The sequence below is a fragment of the Rhipicephalus microplus genome, chromosome 9 (assembly GCF_043290135.1).
Source record: "Rhipicephalus microplus isolate Deutch F79 chromosome 9, USDA_Rmic, whole genome shotgun sequence".
Lineage (NCBI taxonomy): Eukaryota > Metazoa > Arthropoda > Arachnida > Ixodida > Ixodidae > Rhipicephalus > Rhipicephalus microplus.
The window spans coordinates 71,300,192-71,318,429 of NC_134708.1; the positions used below are offsets into that span (position 1 = coordinate 71,300,192).

General features: G+C 47.8%; 1 protein-coding gene across 3 annotated transcripts in view; it reads left to right on the forward strand.

The window, feature by feature from the left end:
- Positions 1–18,238, forward strand: part of LOC119163266 (voltage-dependent calcium channel subunit alpha-2/delta-3) — a 260,632-nt gene that overhangs the window by 161,493 nt on the left and 80,901 nt on the right. For all 3 annotated transcript variants that reach the window (XM_075873794.1, XM_037415226.2, XM_075873795.1), the window contains exons 17-18: positions 3,074–3,154; positions 6,830–6,904. In XM_075873794.1, coding sequence (XP_075729909.1) covers positions 3,074–3,154; positions 6,830–6,904 — 156 coding nt within the window. The remainder of the gene's footprint in view (positions 1–3,073; positions 3,155–6,829; positions 6,905–18,238) is intronic.

Sequence of the window (18,238 nt, forward strand, 5' to 3'; positions counted from 1 at the left end):
TATCGTAGCAGTTGTTAAAGGGTACTGTATGTGCATGCCTAATTAATCAGTTTAGGCTGAAGGAGCTTTCACATCTCTATTTCCTGTCATGTTGATGAGATAAATGGATTATTAGGAGAGGACGTAAAGTTAAAAGCTCTGCGGCATCAGAGTTATATAATAAGCTTCAAGATCCACTTTGGTGATATGTCGCCCCGCCGCGGTGGTCTAGTGGCTAAGGTACTCGGCTGCTGACCCGCAGGTCGCGGGTTCGAATTCCGGCTGCGGCGGCTGCATTTCCGATGGAGGCGGAAATGTCGAGGCCCGTGTGCTCAGATTTGGGTGCACGTTAAAGAACCCCAGGTGGTCAAAATTTCCGGAGCCCTCCACTACGGCGTCTCTCATAATCATATGGTGGTTTTGGGACGTTAAACCCCACAAATCAATCAATCATTGGTGATATGTCGTAAGACTTCTTAGTCATGCTAGCCGCTGCTGTGACAACTATCACATGTGACTGATTACCTTTAGCACTTTCATCAGCTTCGACGTCGTTTGTGTCACAATTACAAGCATTTTAAATGGTAATTCGTATAGCCTATTTGATTTTTGAGGATTTCAATGCTGGCTACTTTTGCAAAATATGAAAACAACGCTTGGCGTTTATGCTATTCATCTGCCTAGTTATGATTCTTGCAATTGACAGTGATAATTGTATGTGCAATATGTTTAATATTAAATATTATCGTATATAAGAGGCCTAAATGAGGCATTGAACTCTAGATGTCGTTTGGAATATTTTGCTTTCTGCTCCAAAGCACCATTTTTGCTGCTCCAGAATCTGCTCCAAAAATAAAAAATGCTGCTTTCATTACTGATGTTTGTGCAAGTGACGTTTTCTATCCAACGGTGTTTCAGTTGTGTTCCTTTTTAAAAAATATTTCAACATCATGACGCTCAGAAACAGCTGTGAAAAGTTCGCTCCGTGATGAGCTTTGTTATGCATTTTATTTCTTACATATGAAACAAATTACTGAATCGTTTTAAAATGTGCAAGGTTTGCGGGAAATACGAATTTGAAAGGTACAAACCAATATAAACGTGTGTACTTGGCATACGCCGGTCGCCTTTCTTATTTCGAGTTGCAGGACAACTTGTTACGAACAGCTGGTCGACCTAATTTATTCCACTGATCTCGTGAGAGAAGCCAAAGTGCAGATGCAGTAACGGCGTGATCGACACACCATTTTTCAACAGCGGACTCTGAACTGTCTATTACCATTTGCCAATGCAAAATAATAACAGTTTAAGGTTTATGTTAAACGCACGAGAAGATGCTATGTACGCAAGAAACCTTACCATTCCTTTCCCTGAGAAGAAGCAAGAAATACTTTGGGGCATTGCAGTGTGCGTGCGAGATGTCGCTGTGTATGTGTGCTTTGGTTGACGATCTAATAATTCTAGCACATTGCTGTGGGCTGTTTGGGGTAGTGTTTAAATAAACGAGGACACCTAAACACCCTTCCGGTGCCACCACTGCGAATACGTCGCGCTTGAGAATATTTAACTATTCCTACAATTATTCAATGCTGTAATTGCTACAGTTGCTACACTGCTACAACTATTCACTGCTGTTTATTGCTTCGCTTTTGCTTTGCCGCAAAAGCGAAGTAATAAACGCAATAGCAACAAATTGCAAGGTCACGCGCGGAGTGGAAAGCAGATCGAAACGTGCTCCGTGTTTCTCACGCACAAAGGACCCACGAAACGCACTCACTGGTACAGATGAACGCGAATAAGCGTCTCAGTTGTTGCTGTGTCTGAAAAGCGCGCCGTTTTCGCAAACGGAGGCTGCTCAACGATAGCAGTGACCTTTGTGCGCCCGGTAACTACAACAGAATCGTTCCGACGAAGCTCAAAGGCTAGCCAAGACGTATTATTCTCCCCACTGCAAGATAAGGGTGCGTGATCGAGCGTGCCCCCCCCCCCCCTTATACTCTACGTGGGCCAAAGTACGCGTGGGAGATGAGAGCCGCCGCTTGCTCACTGCGCCATCTTGCTGATAATGCTGAAAACACGCTAGCACAGCACCCCCTCTCCTTCCCACTCTTCCCGAGATGTCCGCCAACTGCGGTAAGTAGTAGATATATATAGCTTGCCGTTTGAATGTCGAAGGAGGTATCCCTCGGTGGCTCAGTTTTTTTTTGTTTTTTTTTTGTTAACGCCTTTCATTCACGACGTGGATGTCTCACGTTCGATTCCGCGCGCCCCAGCCTTTTGTTCTGGGTTTTTTTTTCCTTCTTGTGTTTTCATATATATAGATACGTATAATTATAAGGTGCATGAAATCGACGCCCACGCCATCTCCCGCTAAAGGGAATCATGTGTGGACGCGAAGTAGCAGTGAGATGGTGAATGGCGCCCACAAAAGCTCGTTCAGAACTTGAAGATAGAGCACGAGAACAGAACGACGACAAAGAGACAAGAGGAACATGTCTCTGCGTCGTCGTTCTGTTCTCGCGCTATAACTATCGTCATGTCATACCAACTAGCCCAAGCTGCTACACTTCTAGTTCAGAACTCTACCTGACCAACGCGGCCGGTCACCTTCACTTGATGCCGGTGACCGCTGCCGCGAATGCTGCCGGTGACCAACCCTGCCGGTGACCATGACCTTAGCACTGCTCAACAGCCGGTCCCTTGACGCACACGCCAGAGACATCGAACGTGATCCAGTGCTATCCAAAGCATACGCGCTCTGTCTCACGAAAACGCGGAACACCGCAAGACCGACGATCACAAGCTACGAAGTGATGGCGTATACTGAGGAAGCGTTTCGTTGTCTTAGCCGCTGTATCGGCGGAGAGAGGGGGAGCGTAGGAGAAGAGAAAGAGAGAAGGGGACACACGTACGCAGGGGGGGGGGGCACCGCGTGAGTGAGAAAGGGAAGGGGGGGGGGAGAAACCGGCCTTGACATAAGATGGTTGGTATCTAAATAATTGCAAGAGAAATGTTTCTAGAAAAATGATAAAAATTGTTTTATTACAATGTTATCGCTGTCATTCGTGTTGATCACACCCTTTCTTGGTTGCAGGCTGGAACTGCCAACCTGCTCGGTGTCGTCGGTATCGACGTGCCGCTGCGGGAATTCCAGAAGGTCGCCCATCCCTTCAAGGTGAGCATTTCAAAAGTTACGAGAGAGGAACAAAAGTAATAATTTGTAAATATGGTCATGTGTTCAAGATCAGGTGTTTTTTTTTTTTGTATGAGAGGGTTCAAAAGAGTATAGAATACAAACGGCGCTCCAGTTCTAGAGAAAGCCAATGTTTTTGGACCTGATTATATGATTTTCACCGTTATAACGGGTGAACAATGAAGCCTCGTTCTAGCCAAGGTAAGAAAAATAACAATAAAACAAAAAGGTGAGTGACGTAAAAAATATAGGCGAGCTGAAAAGTGCGTGGCACCAACGCCTCCTAGTAGCAGCCAACTGAGTTCGACACCATATTTGTACCCCAGAAACATGCGGGTAAATGCCACTGACTCACCACGTTATTGTGCTGTCTGTCTGTAGGATTTTCTCGCTACTCTCATAGCGGTATGCAGGGTTTTCCGTAATGAGGTGGAAGGGGGCAGCCAAGACTCACCAAAGCCCCGCCGCGATGGTCCAGTGGCTAAGGTACTCGGCTGCTGACCCGCAGGCTGCGGGATCGAATCCCGGCTGCAGTGGCTGCATTTTCGATGGAGGCAAAAATGCTGTAGGCCGTGTGCTCAGATTTGGGTGCACGTTGAATAACCCCAGGTGGTCGAAATCTCGCAGCCCTTTACTACGGCGTCTCTCATAATCATGTGGTGAAGTTGGGGCATGAAATCCTACATATGAATCAGACATTCACGAAGGAACCCTCGGCTACAAAAGAATCCCCCTCTTTGCAGCCGGCTGCAAACTCGGTTAATCACAAAGAAAACTGGTCTCGCATTAAACGCAAAAATGGAACTGAGGCAATCACTAGCTCTTCATAACGCGATCCCCACAATGGTATCCTTACAACAAGATCCTTACCAATGGCGGCCCACAACGGTTTCCTTACAACGAACTCCTTACAACGGTTTCCTTACGGGATGCCCACAATGGGATCCCTACAACGGATTCCTAATAACAAGTTACCCACAACTGCTCTCTTACAAATGGATCATAATAATGGGATGCCCACAGAGGTTTTCTTGCAGTGGGCTCCTTATAACAGGATGCCCTCAACGGGTTCCGTGCAACGAAATCCTTAGAACGGTCTCTTTACAACGGGATCCTAATAACGGGATGCCCACAAAAGTTTCTTTGCGACAGGCTTTTTATAACAGGATGCCCTCAACGGGTTCCTTACATCAGAATCTTTACAACGGGATCCTTACTATGGGATCTTAATAGCCGGGTGCGCACAACGGGTTCCTCACAACGGTGTCCTTATAATGGGCTTCTAATAACGGCATGCCCACAACAAGTTCCTTACAATGGGAGCCTTACCACAGGCTGCTTACCAACCTGCTGCCTCCTCCTATGCGTACTCATACGCTCGCTTTGTATATGGTGCACCGTATACAAAGGTGCACCGTATGCAGCCCATGGGCTGCATGAGCCAATGCCGTGATAGGACCGATAACTTTTCGTCATGATGCCGGTCGATCTGAGCCCACTGCAGTTCCGAACTGTTTGTAAAAGATAAGAATAATCTTAACCAACGTTGTTACTGAAGACAAATAAAACAAGACGATGACCATAATAAAAACAAAAAGCAAGACGTTTCGGCTCCCATACGTCTTTCTTTCTACTTTTATCCTGGTACCGGAGCCTTGTTCACTTTTTTTTTATTTGTGAACAAGGCTCCTGTGCGGGAGCTCAAATGTATTGTCCCTTCTTATATTTGGCTTTTATTGTAGTCAGTGTCTCGTTTTAATTGTCTTCATGTCTGTTCCTGACCACACAAGTTTCCGTCCAACTCTCGATTTCAACATTATTCCTGGCTAAATGAGGGGGTGAAGTATTGTCGTACATATTTTGTGCCTTATTTCTGCTCAAAGTGAATACATGCATACATGGCGAATTCCTAATTCGTGGCCACAGATGAAAGACATCTTCAGGTAAACGAATAATACAGGGAAGGAAATTAATGCGTGTACACTTTAAAATGAGCAAGCTTACTAAGCGCAAAGAAAAAAAACTTATCGGCCATACCCGAGGGCAGCTTTGTTTGCAAATCTTATACCAGGTTGACTCGTGTTACAACACGCGTGTGAAATTGTTAGCCTCCTTGCACCGCATAGTTTTTTTATTTTTATTTATACAATACTGCAGACCCTATTTGGGTCCAAGCAGGAGGGCAAATATATATATATATATATATATATATATATATATATATATATATATATATATATATATATATATATATATATATATATATATAAATGAACAGCAATAAAGAAGAAAGGACAAAGTCACAACTAAGTAAGATGTACACTGAAGAAATACCAAAAACATAATCAATGAAAACAACGTCAGAAAGAAATAAAAGAAGTAAGAACACATTGCATGCACATAAACATTTGCCTATACCTACCCCGCAAGACACTTGAAATACAAAAAAAGAATTGAAATACAAAAAAGGAACACTAAAAATAAGAAATGAAAGATTAATCAACATGACAATGGCGAAACATCAAGTAGATATATGTTCAATGGAATCTGCGCGTATTAGTTGTGATAAATGCAGATTATTCCAATCGTTTATAGTGCGCGGAAAGAAAGAATATTTGAAAAGATTAGTTCTGGTCTTATATGGTGTTAAAGGAAATTCGTGACGATGCCGTGTTCGACGTGCTGCAAGTGGTGTCACATACGCTTGTGGGTTCAGAGAGAAAGAGTTGTTTTTCAGTTGGTAGAGAAATTTTAGCCTGTGTATTTTCCTTCGAAGCTGAAGTGTCTGGATATTATGTTGTTTCATTAGGCTAGTGGGAGAGTCAGTTATTCTATATTCAGAAAAAATGAACCTAACTGCTCTGCGTTGAATCATCTCTAGAGCGCTTATGTTAGTTTTTGTGTAGGGATCCCATAGGATGCTTGCATATTCTAGTTTCGGGCGAATGAGTGAAGTGTAGGCTAGCATTTTAGTATAATGAGGAGTGTGCTTTAGTTTGTGCCTGAGAATACACAGTTTTTTGAAGGAGGAGTTACATATGTTGGAAATGTAGTTATTCCAACTTAGGTCACTAGTGTGTATTTTACAATTGCGTTCACGATTCAACCAAAGGGAGCTCGGTTTTTCTGCTCAACTCTTTTTCCCTCCCCTCCATCTCAAGAAGAGTATCAATACTAGTAAAAGCACATGAATAGCATGAATGAACACACGTGATAAGAAAGAACGTAGGGTTGGAAACACTGATTGACATAAAAATATCTTTAAAAGAAAACGTGCATGTTTAGCATAACATGTTTTGTTGCGTGCACTGCGTACAATCCGATTGTCAATGCTTCAAAAAGCATGTGAGCATCGTATGAATCGACTGAGTGTTCAGAAAAAGTAGTTAACGATTTAGAGCACTAGGTGCTCTACTATGGGAGAGCTGTGTCTCTACTGCCATTTCTCGCCTCCTAGGCCGTGCTATACCGCTGAAGTTTGTCATTTGCACCATATATTGTCTAAAACCTTGGGTAAAGACCCCAAAAAGCACTCTTCCTCCATAAATCACTCAGGAATTTTTATCGGTTTTTCGCAGTTGCGCGTAAGAGCACAACTAGACTATTTGCTAACTGCCTCTCTTTTTTTTTGTTTTGCCCCGTATCGTGATACGACAGCTGGGTGTCAACGCCTACTCGTTTATGATCAACAAGAACGGCCACATCCTGTTTCATCCGGACCACCGCCCCATGGTGAGTAATTCGCAATTTTACTGGCCGTTCCCGGTTTACGAGCGATCCCGCTATCGCGATGGCGCGCTGCGTGTCATCCTCGAAAGCAACAACGAGACAAAAAAAAAACTAGTAGTTGAAGCATGAGATGAGTGCCTTCAGCGTTTTATCGAACTTTGCGGGAACCTTGTCGGGGCCGCTAACGCGAAAACTAATCTATATGAGTTAGCATTACGTAATGCAGGAAGCACTGGTAAGCGAAACCTTGCTTGAAATCATTTCTATCATTTTTGTGCTGCCCTCATGTACTGTATAGTCGTCCGCCGCAGTGGTATGGTGATTTGGATGATCGGCGGCCGACCCGAAGGTCGCATGTTCGACCCGCGGCCGCGGCGGTCACATTTCGATGGAGGTGAAGGGGTAGAGACCCGTGTATTGTGCTATTTCAGTGCACATTAAATAACACCAGGTGGTCCAATTTTCCAGAGTTCTTCACTACGGCGTCACTAATAATCATATGGTGATTTTAAGACATTAGAACCCACACATCAAAAAGTGCCGCCTTATACACGAAGTGAATGATGATGACTGGGCGAGGCTCCTGAGGTAAACCTGGCAAACCACGAATCCTCCGTACATTTTGCCCACTCGATTTTATTGCAGCGCTCCCCCTAGCGTGCGTCGCCGCACTAAATCGGACGATGGCCTTCCACCAATGACACGCGCCATATGTGACATCATTCCTATTTTATAACATCTCGCATCTTTCATCATCAACTACAAGTACTGCCGCCTAGTTTACAACGTCTTGCATCTTTTCATCGTCAGCTACAAGTACCGCCATCTAGTGAACACTGCAAGAACTAAACGAGAGGGGGCTACATACAGGTGACGCACAGCCCACGCCTTAAGGAGCTTCGCCCCTAAAAAAGTTACAATTGTTAACAACTTCAAACGAAACACCCCGTACGTATTTGGGCCAGTAATAATTGTAATGTGTGAATGAGGACCTGACCTATACTGATTAGCAAGAGAGACATTCGCGATGGAGCGTTAGGTGTTAAAAATGCTTTTGCGTTTTGGAACTCCGTCTCGCCGTCACTGTGGTGGTGTCATGAATGTAAATTCGATGTTCGGCTTCATATTTACGGTGACTGCACATGGTCAATATCGTAGAATTGTGTTATGCCTCGCCTATTGGCTTATTTTGCTGTTGGGCATATATATGCGTTTCCATCTCGTTAGTTACTTAAGCAAGCAGTATGGACATCCCTGACGTGGCGTTCCTTAATTTTATTTGTGTTCTGCCTTCTCTTGTTTTTTGCTGCATATACGCGAAAAAAAAGCTTCATCCCCTCATTCATTTCAACATGGACGATTTATCAATTAATCGATAAATTAGTCAGTCAATCAACCAATGAATCAATCAAATCATTATTTCCAACATTTTGTTACAATTTGTTGGGGGTCCTTCAGGCGAAAAGCTGCCGCAAACAGCCCGAGAGTGCCCGAAGGCGCTTTATGGCAGCGCCCAACGAAACAAATTATTCAAGTATGCATGCGTTTTAATAATGAAAACATAAGGAATGAGCCTGTATAGATCAGTGGTCATTTGCCAGAGTTATTGAAAAGCAAAAAGCAGCAAAAGAACGCAACTTCGTGTCATAATCGAAACCAGAAATAATATCATAAGTAAATCATGAGAAAGAGGGATACTTTCAGCAATCGTTTAGTAGGTCTACGTATATACTTGTTCTCATACACAGGCGTCATGGATCATTGGAAAACAAAAAAAAAAGATGTCTCATTTCTTTTCAGGTTAAGGCACAAACAACAATACCTTTGTTTTCATACTTATTGAAAAGTGAAGGGACTTTAGTCTAGGCTATTGATTGTATAAGGTAATGAGTGCGCCTTTGCGGGACAAGCCATTTGACCCGAGAACGGGTCAGGACACATGATATGCTTGAAGGTACGACTGTATCTCCCCGTAGGGGTAATGCGATCTACACACCATGTAGATTAGAGAAGACTGAAGGTTAGTGTGACCTTCTCCAGGAGCGAAGCTCCTTGGCCTCCCACGATGACCGTTGGCGCCGTCGTTGTCGTGTCTTCCCGTCACACCAAAAAAACTGAGGTGTTTCGCATACCGTAAGAGAGCGTTTATAGCGCGCTCATTCTTTAAAAATAGATTGTGCCCTGTACATATTTCGGTCCGCCTGATCGCGTATCTGTCCGTACGGCCGTGCATCCATCCATTCGTCCGTCCGTTCGTCCGTCCGTCCGTCCGTCCGTTCCTCGCTTTGTTAGTTCCAAAGTGTGCCCATGGAAACGGGGTCGGTCAGAATGGAACGCGATGTGCGCCCCTCCCCAACTTGCACAATCGGACACGCGCTGGGCACAGCTACGTTATACCAAGCAAAACGCGAGTGCCGCGGAGTGCCACGCGAGGCGCGACCGGCGTTCGTCGGCGCCCCGCAGCTGCTTCCTGGCACTGTCGTAATCGTTTAATCAACATTCCATAGACCTTTCATAAAGGTCCAAGAAACTTCGCTCCATCATCAGCATTCGCTGCGTGAATCGGCAGCCAACTTTCTTTTTTAGGGGCGAAGCTTCTTAACGTGGCACCCGTTCGTCCCTCGTCGTAGTGTGTAACTTGTCTTACGCTTTGACCTGCAAGGTGGTGCCGGTGGGAGATTTCTCCTGTGCGTTGTTGAACAATAAAAAAGTTCGCAGCGTGCACGTTAACTAAAAGCCGAATTTTCCTGTCTCTCATTCCCCATTAGCAGCCATTGGCATGTACATTGAGCACTATCTGACAAGAAAGGGTTGCTACGTTATACTCGCTGGGCGTAATCTCCTTGGTTTTAGAAAGGTTTAGCGAGCGTTGGGCCGCAGTGCCATGAATACAGTGAACTAGTATATACCATGAACTCGGTGTGGTTAAAGGCGGGAAGTAGACACGAAGCGCGAGCCGTAATAAAATGTGCATGTGCCACCTCTCGTTTAGTCCTTGGAATGTCCGCTGAATGGCGGTGCTTCATCTATATGCGTGATATATAATGAAAAAGTGCGAAATGGTGGTACTTGGAGTGTTGACTAGATGAATGAACGCACACACAGACATGCATGGACGGATGCACGGATAGCTGCACGGACGGATGGATGCATGCACAGACACAGGGGCGGATGCAAGGACCAACGCACGTATGGACACACGAATGGACGTGTGGACGCACGAACAGACGCACACACGAACGGGCGAATGGATGCATGGATGGTCACACAGGCGGACGCATGGACGGACGGAAGCAAGAACGAATAGACGGACTGATGCTTCGCCCTACTCTTCATCATTCCCCCCTTGGATATATATGCTGCCATTTTTTTAACCATGAGTATGATGACTGTTGGTGTAAAGACGAGTGGCTACAAAGTTTTGTCCTTTAATTTTAATATTTTCAAGTTCATCAGATGATTTAGGTCGGCTTCGTTTGTTTGGTTTAATTAGTACTGAGCTGCTCGTCGCTAGTTCGCCAGTACCGTGTCACTGCGACGATGAAAATTAGGTTAGAAGATACGAATCTGTTCCAGTATTGCTTTTCGCTACTGCGACAAACTTATAACTGTTACGGTTGCTTATGAAATATTTGGACACTATATATGTGCGCAGATTCCCGAAGCATGTGCAAAGATCATGCCGCTTGACTTGAATCTTCCGCAGAAAGAATTTCACAGTATACTAATAAATTGACTCGTTTCATGGCGGAAAGCTTGTCAATAGATGAATCGGGTTAGTGCTTTCCCATATTAAAGTACACTGTACACTGAATCGTCAAGCATTTTCTTCAAAACAGTATTGTACAGAGCACACCTTTGTTAGGACCTGTTGCATGCAGCTCTCGATAATCTGTCTCCTCTTGTTCGCACACATCGAAAAGCTTATACTCTCACCAGCACGGGAAAGCACATATTACAAGAATCGGGCATCACATATCACCTACAGCATAGTGACAACGTGGACATACCCAAGCAAATGAGGGAGAAAATACACGTTGTCCCAATTTCAATAAACATGAACCCGGTTTACAATGCAGGTCGCAGAAAAGCCAGGGCTACACATCTACTGAAATCATATTGCATTATATATAAGAACATGCGTTTCACTGACGCCGCGCGCTATCCGGTTGGACGGCGCTTCGCTATCGTCGCGATTCGCACAGATAAAACGACAACGAACGCCGCAAGTGTCAGGACCTGACACCTGGAGATGGCTGCAGAAGTGGCCGTTGCTCTGGCCGTGATCGACCCCGAAACTCGCACTGTGCTCAGTGACTGGCGCTCTGCAGTACGGAGCTCCGCTATGGGTTGGATTTTCACTGAAGCCTTTCGCGTACTTCTGCATGCCGGCCACATTTCCCAGGCTACCTTGATGGGCGAATTATGCCCGCATTTAACCCAACCTCAACGATGTAGCTCACTAAGCCACACGCGACGCAACAGCCCGTGCAGGAGTTCGTGGCCTTGTTGAGAAGTACGCGGGCCGTGATCGACTTACGGGATACAGTGAACTGAGCAAGGCGTTCTACTTGCCCCGGTGATGCTATCCTCCGCCTCGCGGGAATTTATGCAGAGCCCAAGAAGTTACCTGGCGACAGCTGCAAACGAACACTTATCCATAATGCACTGCTATATCACCGAATATACCCTCATATTGTCACGTGCTTGTCACCTAGTCCAGAGACTCAGCCCCTCGTCACGACTCCAGTGCACCGATTCAGTCGGCGCCTACTAGGCCTAAGTCCAGAGTCCGCACCTGTTCCGCCTCTTTCCAGCATGGCAGCTCCTACGACATCCACGGTTATCCCGCCATCGCAGACCACTCTTCCCTCGCAGGTAACTCTTGAACATCCTCGCGTTCCTGAAGTTTTCCGTGGGGAAGAGTACGAGGATGTCGAAGACTGGCTCGAACAGTTCGAACGGGTCGCTGTATCCAACAACTGGAGCGAACAGCACAAACTTGGCCGTGCATATTTCGCACTGGAAGATAGCGCTCGCACGTGGTATGAGAACCGCGAGGCTACATTCCAATCTTGGGAAGACTTCCGTCGAAAGCTCCTCGCTACATTTTTGAACTCGGACCGACGGGATCGCGCACAGCAAGTGATTGAGGCACGCGTGCAAAAACCTAATGAAACAGCCGCCATGTACGCAGAGGGTATGATCCGTCTGTTTCGACGAGCTGACCCTGACATGCCCGAGGCGAAGAAGGTGCGTCACCTGATGCAGGGTGTTAAGGAACAAGTGTTTGCGGGCCTCGTAAGAAATCCACCTACAACTGTAGATGAATTCGTAAGAGAGGCGACAGTCATCGAGCGCGCGCTGCAACAACGACGCCGACACTTTGACCGCCTGCAGAACCACACGGCAGTAAGTGCTGCAGCTCAGAACACTGCCGTATGCGAAAGTTCCCTGCGGCAAATGATTAGAGAAATACTGCGTGAGGAACTTCGGGCCCTCTGCGTTCCCCCTGCCCAACCGCCAGTCGCATCTGTTGCCGAAATCGTCCGCCAGGAGTTGAGGCAAGCCATTACACCACCCGCGCCAAATCCTGAGCCACATCCAGCGAGCTACGCTGATGTAGTCCGTCGTCCTCCACCGACATTTGTGGCGACGCCCTTCCAGCCACAACCCACTGCCGTACCTTGGTGGCAACGAGATTCTACGAGACGACCACCAGTTCGCCGAACTGACTTGTGGCGCATGGCCGACCGTCGACCTATTTGCTACCGCTGCGGAGAACCCGGTCACATTGCCCGCTATTGCCGTCACGGCGATTCTGGGTTCGGGAACTTTTCTCGTCCCGCTTCTTTCCGCTCCGAAGACCGTCGTGCCCACGATGCCGATCAACTATCGCCTGCTCAAGCAACCCCACCGCGTCGCTGGCGCTCTCCATCACCTGCGCGTCACCGTGACTTCCCTCAGAGCTACGCGGACGTCACCAGAGGCCGTTCGCCTAGCCCGCGCCGGGGAAACTAACTGATGCGACCTCGGGGGGCAAGGTTGCCAATCGTCGACACACTGAAAAGTTCCCCCAATCATCGCAAGAAGGTATGACGACAACGACGATGAATACGACGACGAATAATAATGCTGAAGAAGTTGTACGTGCCGATCTGAGCGTTCTCATTGACGGACATCACGTTACAGCACTGGTCGACACTGGCGCCGACTTCTCAATCATGCGACAAGAGCTCGCCGACCGCCTCAGGAAGGTCAAGACACCGTGGACAGGGCCGCACGTAAGGAGTGCTGGTGGTAAGCTGATGACACCCACGGGTAAATGCACCACTAGACTTCGCATCGGAGATTCTAGCTTCGTGGCCACTTTCGTCCTGTTGCCAGACTGCTGTAAAGAGTTAATTTTGGGCATGGATTTTCTTCAAGATCATGGCGCTGTTATCAACATTCCTCAACGTATGGTGACGTTTTGCGCTCATCCTTATGCCGACAACAGCAGTGAAGAACCACGCGGCCGTTTGCGAATAGCCGACGATGTGACACTCCCACCGAGATCCTGCTGCCTTGTGTCGGTGTCCAGTGGGTGTCCTTGCTATAAAGATGTGATAGCGGAGCACATAGTCACTCTTTTGCTCACGCAAGGCATTTCCATCGCGAGGGGCGTCCTGGCGCTTACTGGTGGACAGGCGGAATTGCTGCTCACAAACTTCAGCAACGAGCGCCGTCAAATCCAGAAGGGTACCGCAATTGCCTACTACGACGATGTAGACCAAGCCGGGGATTGTTTTACCTTGCAACCAGATGACGCGGCTGTCCCCGCCTCGACAACTTTGTCGGTGGACATCTGCTCTACGCTACCGACCTCTGATAGGAAGCGCCTGCTTGAACTTATACACCAATTCGAAGACTGCTTTTCGCGTACGTCAAAGGTACAGCAAACACCATTGACCAAGCACCGCATCATTACTGAAGACAACACGCGACCAATTCGGCAAAACCCCTACCGTGTGTCTCCGAAAGAGCGCGAGGAGATTCAGAAGCAAGTACACAAGATGCTCGCGGATGACGTCATACAACCTTCGAAAAGTCCTTGGGCGTCCCCCGTGGTTTTGGTCAAGAAAAAAGACGGCAGCTTGCGCTTCTGTATTGATTATCGCAAGTTGAACCAAGTCACGAAGAAAGACGTCTATCCACTGCCCCGCATAGACGATTCACTCGATCGGCTGCGTCATGCGCGCTATTTCTCTTCAATGGACCTCCGAAGCGGCTACTGGCAGATAGAAGTCGACGAGAGAGATCGTGAAAAAACGGCCTTCGTGACGCCCGACGGCCTCTACGAATTTAAGGTGCTTCCTTTTGGGTTGTGCTCGGCGCCAGCCACTTTTCAACGTCTCATGGACACCGTACTATCAGGCCTGAAGTGGCAAACATGCTTGGTCTATCTCGACGATGTTATTGTATTCTCAGCAACATTCGAGGAACATCTCAGCCGTTTATTCACCGTCCTCCAAGCCATACGTTCGGCCGGCCTTACTTTAAAACCGGAAAAATGTCATTTTGGTTTTAACGAACTCAACTTCCTAGGCCACGTCGTCAGTCACGAGGGTGTTAGACCTGACCCGGCCAAAATAGACGCCGTAGCGCAATTTCCTGCACCATGCGACAAAAAGGCCGTGAGACGCTTTTTAGGGTTGTGTGCCTATTACCGGCGATTTATTGAGGACTTTTCGTCTATTGCGGCGCCATTGACACGACTCACACGTGAGGACGTCCCCTTCTTTTGGGGTGAACAACAGCAAATGGCGTTCAATGAACTACGACAACGCCTGCAAACACCTCCAGTCCTCGCGCACTTCGACCAGGAAGCCCCTACAGCACTTCACACTGACGCCAGCAATGTAGGTCTGGGTGCCGTTCTGGTGCAGTGGCAAGACGGCTGTGAAAGAGTAATAGCCTACGCCAGCAGAACTCTCTCTCGCACGGAGGAGAACTACTCGACTACCGAGAAGGAGTGTCTCGCCGTGGTGTGGGCGGTCATCAAATTTCGTCCATATTTGTACGGCCGCTCCTTTAAGGTTGTTAGCGACCATCACTCTTTGTGCTGGCTCACCAACCTTAAAGATTCATCTGGCCGTTTGGCACGCTGGAGCCTAAGACTGCAAGAGTTCGACATGACCATCGTCTATAAATCTGGGAAGCGGCACACCGACGCCGACTGTCTCTCACGGTCGCCAGTGGAGACTGTCGGTCGTGATGACGAAAACATCGACGCGGCATTCTTGGGAGTCGTCAACACGGCCACTATTGCACAGGAGCAGCGCAGTGACCCCGAGCTGTTACCACTCATTGAATATTTAGAAGGACGACGTAAGGACGTGCCGCGGTTATTTGCCAGAGGACTGCCATCTTTTTGCTTGAGAAATGATGTTCTCTATAAGAGAAACTTCTCACCAACCGGCAACCCGCACTTGCTCGTCGTGCCTGCCTCTCTTCGAAAGGAAATTATGGAAGCGTGCCATGATGAAGCAACTTCTGGTCATCTAGGCTACACCCGAACATTGTGCCGACTGCGATGCAAGTACTACTGGCCAAAGTTACCCGCTGATGTTAACCATCACGTGCGAACTTGCATCGACTGCCAAAGACGCAAAGCACCTCCCAGCAAGCCAGCCGGTCTCTTACATCCAGTCCTAGCACCAGCGAAGCCGTTCACTCTGATTGGAATGGATTTCCTGGGCCCCTTTCCAACTTCCACAACAGGTAACAGATGGATAATCGTGGCCACCGATTACCTCTCCCGTTATGCGGAGACTAAAGCTATGCAGCGCGGCACAGCAGCAGAGGCCGCTCAGTTCTTCATCGAAAACATCGTCCTTCGGCATGGCGCTCCGACAGCAGTGATTACAGACAGAGGACCTGCCTTCACCGCAGAACTTTTGGAGTCAGTTCTCAGACTCAGCGGTACAGCTCACCGGAAAACAACGGCTTACCATCCGCAGACAAACGGACTGACAGAGCGCCTCAATAGGACCCTCACAGACATGATCAGCATGTACGTTGACACAGAGCATAAAAACTGGGATCAGATATTGCCGTACGTGACCTTTGCCTATAATACCGCTCGACAAGAAACCACTGGAATGACGCCGTTCAGTCTGATTTATGGTTGCGAAGTCACGACAACGTTGGACGCCATGTTGCCGCATGAGTGTGACGACATCCATGTGGACGCCGAAGAGTTCACTCAGCGCGCCGAGGAAGCCAGACAGCTCGCGCGTGTGCGCATCTGTCATCAACAGCATCAAGATGCACAACGGTACGACCCCCGACACAAGTTCATAAGCTACACACCAGGCGACAAGGTCTGGGTCTGGATTCCGATACGTCGACGTGGACTGTCGGAAAAACTGCTAAGACGATACTTTGGCCCATACAGCGTCACGCGACGCTTGAACGACGTGAACTATGAAGTTCTTCCTGACACTGACTGTAGTTCTAGGCGTCAAAATCATTTACCCGAAGTCGTACACGTCGTGCGTATGAAACCGTATTTATCCAGTTAACGCGACCACTTCATACGCCTGGTAGAGCGCCTAGGTTGCGCATCGGGACGATGCCTCTTTCGGAGGGAGGCAAATGTCACGTGCTTGTCAAAAAGAAAGACAATGACAGTTGTGCATGTGCCATGAAGTACTATGAAATGGATGAAAAAGAAGAACTCTCTTGCGCGTTCTATTAAAAGAACCTACCTGCTTCTGGTGTCTCAGTTTCTGCCGCAAGACCTCTGTTTCGACGTCGGGACAATATTTATAGCGCCAACATCTATAACGTCTGCCAGATAGACACAGCTACGCTAAAGCACATGTTCTGGAAATGCGAGGCTAAAGCAATATGTATTAGTCCCGATGTTCTTTCGGCGAGGTGGGAAGCTGCTCTGCGTAGCTCCAAGCTCGCCCGCCAGCTCGGACAGTCTAGCGAGCAGCAAGCCCCTGAAGCAGCTCGTCAAGGCTGTGAAGAGGGCCTCTACGTCCCAACATCTGAAATCTGAGCCCGGGCCATTAATCTGCCCGAGAGAGAGAGAGGTAGACTTTATTAATTTCCGGCATATTGCTGCGCTGGGCTCCCACCTAGGAGCTAACGGAGAGACCGTGTCTCCCGGCAGCTTCCTTGGCCTGCTGGATCACCCAAAGTTGCTTTTCCAGGTCCGAACTGAGCAGCGCAGTCCGCCAACGCGCCCGAAGGTCTTCATTGGAGGCCGCGAACCCAGAATTTCTGACTAATGCTGGACATTCCCATAGGATATGGTCAAGAGTGGCTCTGGTGGTACAGTACTGGCATAGATTAGAACTATAGACGTCGGGATATATGTGGTGCATGATTACGTTGTTCGTCTATGTGCGTGTTTGTAGCTGCCGCCACTGAACAGACTAAGCCCGATTTCAGCTTGGGGTAAGGTGGAGGGTACTCCCGTCTTTGCAGTCGATAGTGTTGAGTTATGTCATTAAACTTAGTGAGCCAATTGTCCCATTCCCACACCGGTGCAGAAAAGTCCGTTTGGGTGGCTGCTTCGTGTGACACGACTCGGAACGTAATACCTCGATCCACGTTAAGCGCGACTTCATTCGGACTGTCCTCCGGGTTACCTAGTGGTGTGTGGCAAGGAGGACTAAAAAATGCTGAAGTGGAAATCATTGCCTAGGAGTGAAGCCGTGCATCTGGCAAGATGGCGGCTGCGGCGGCCATCTTACTTGGGGCGTGCTACGGTGTCGGAGTAAAGCCGTGCACCTGACAAGATGGCGGCTGCGGCGGCCATCTTACTAGGGGCGTGGTACAGTGTCACCGTTAAGCGATTAAGAACAGAGCATATCCCTCGCACGCCCAACGAGTGTAATGTGGAAACTTTTTCGGGTCACACAGTGCTCCAAGTGCGTCTTAGTGTTACTAGTTTTCCTTGGTGAGCCTCCTATTAGAGGCTAAGTTCTTGGGAAGTTTAGTCATCCATACTCGCTTCTGTGTGCTAATTCGTCGGGAACAACTCTCTTTTAATATAGAACTAACGTAGCACTTACACTAACATATCAATGTCACTTGATCTCTAGGTGGGCACTATCAAAAAAGAGCATGTTTCCGCCATCTTGGCAGTGGCAGTAACTGACTTCACTTCTGCTGGCATGGAATTGCGGGAGCTTCCACTTCAGCAATTTTTGTTTAATCCTCCTTAATGCGTGGGCAGGGAATTAAAGGATGTGCACGTATTTGTCCGCCTCGTGAATCTGCCGGACAATTATTAGTTTTTCCATCCATCCACCCATCTTTTTTTTATTAGCACGGAAC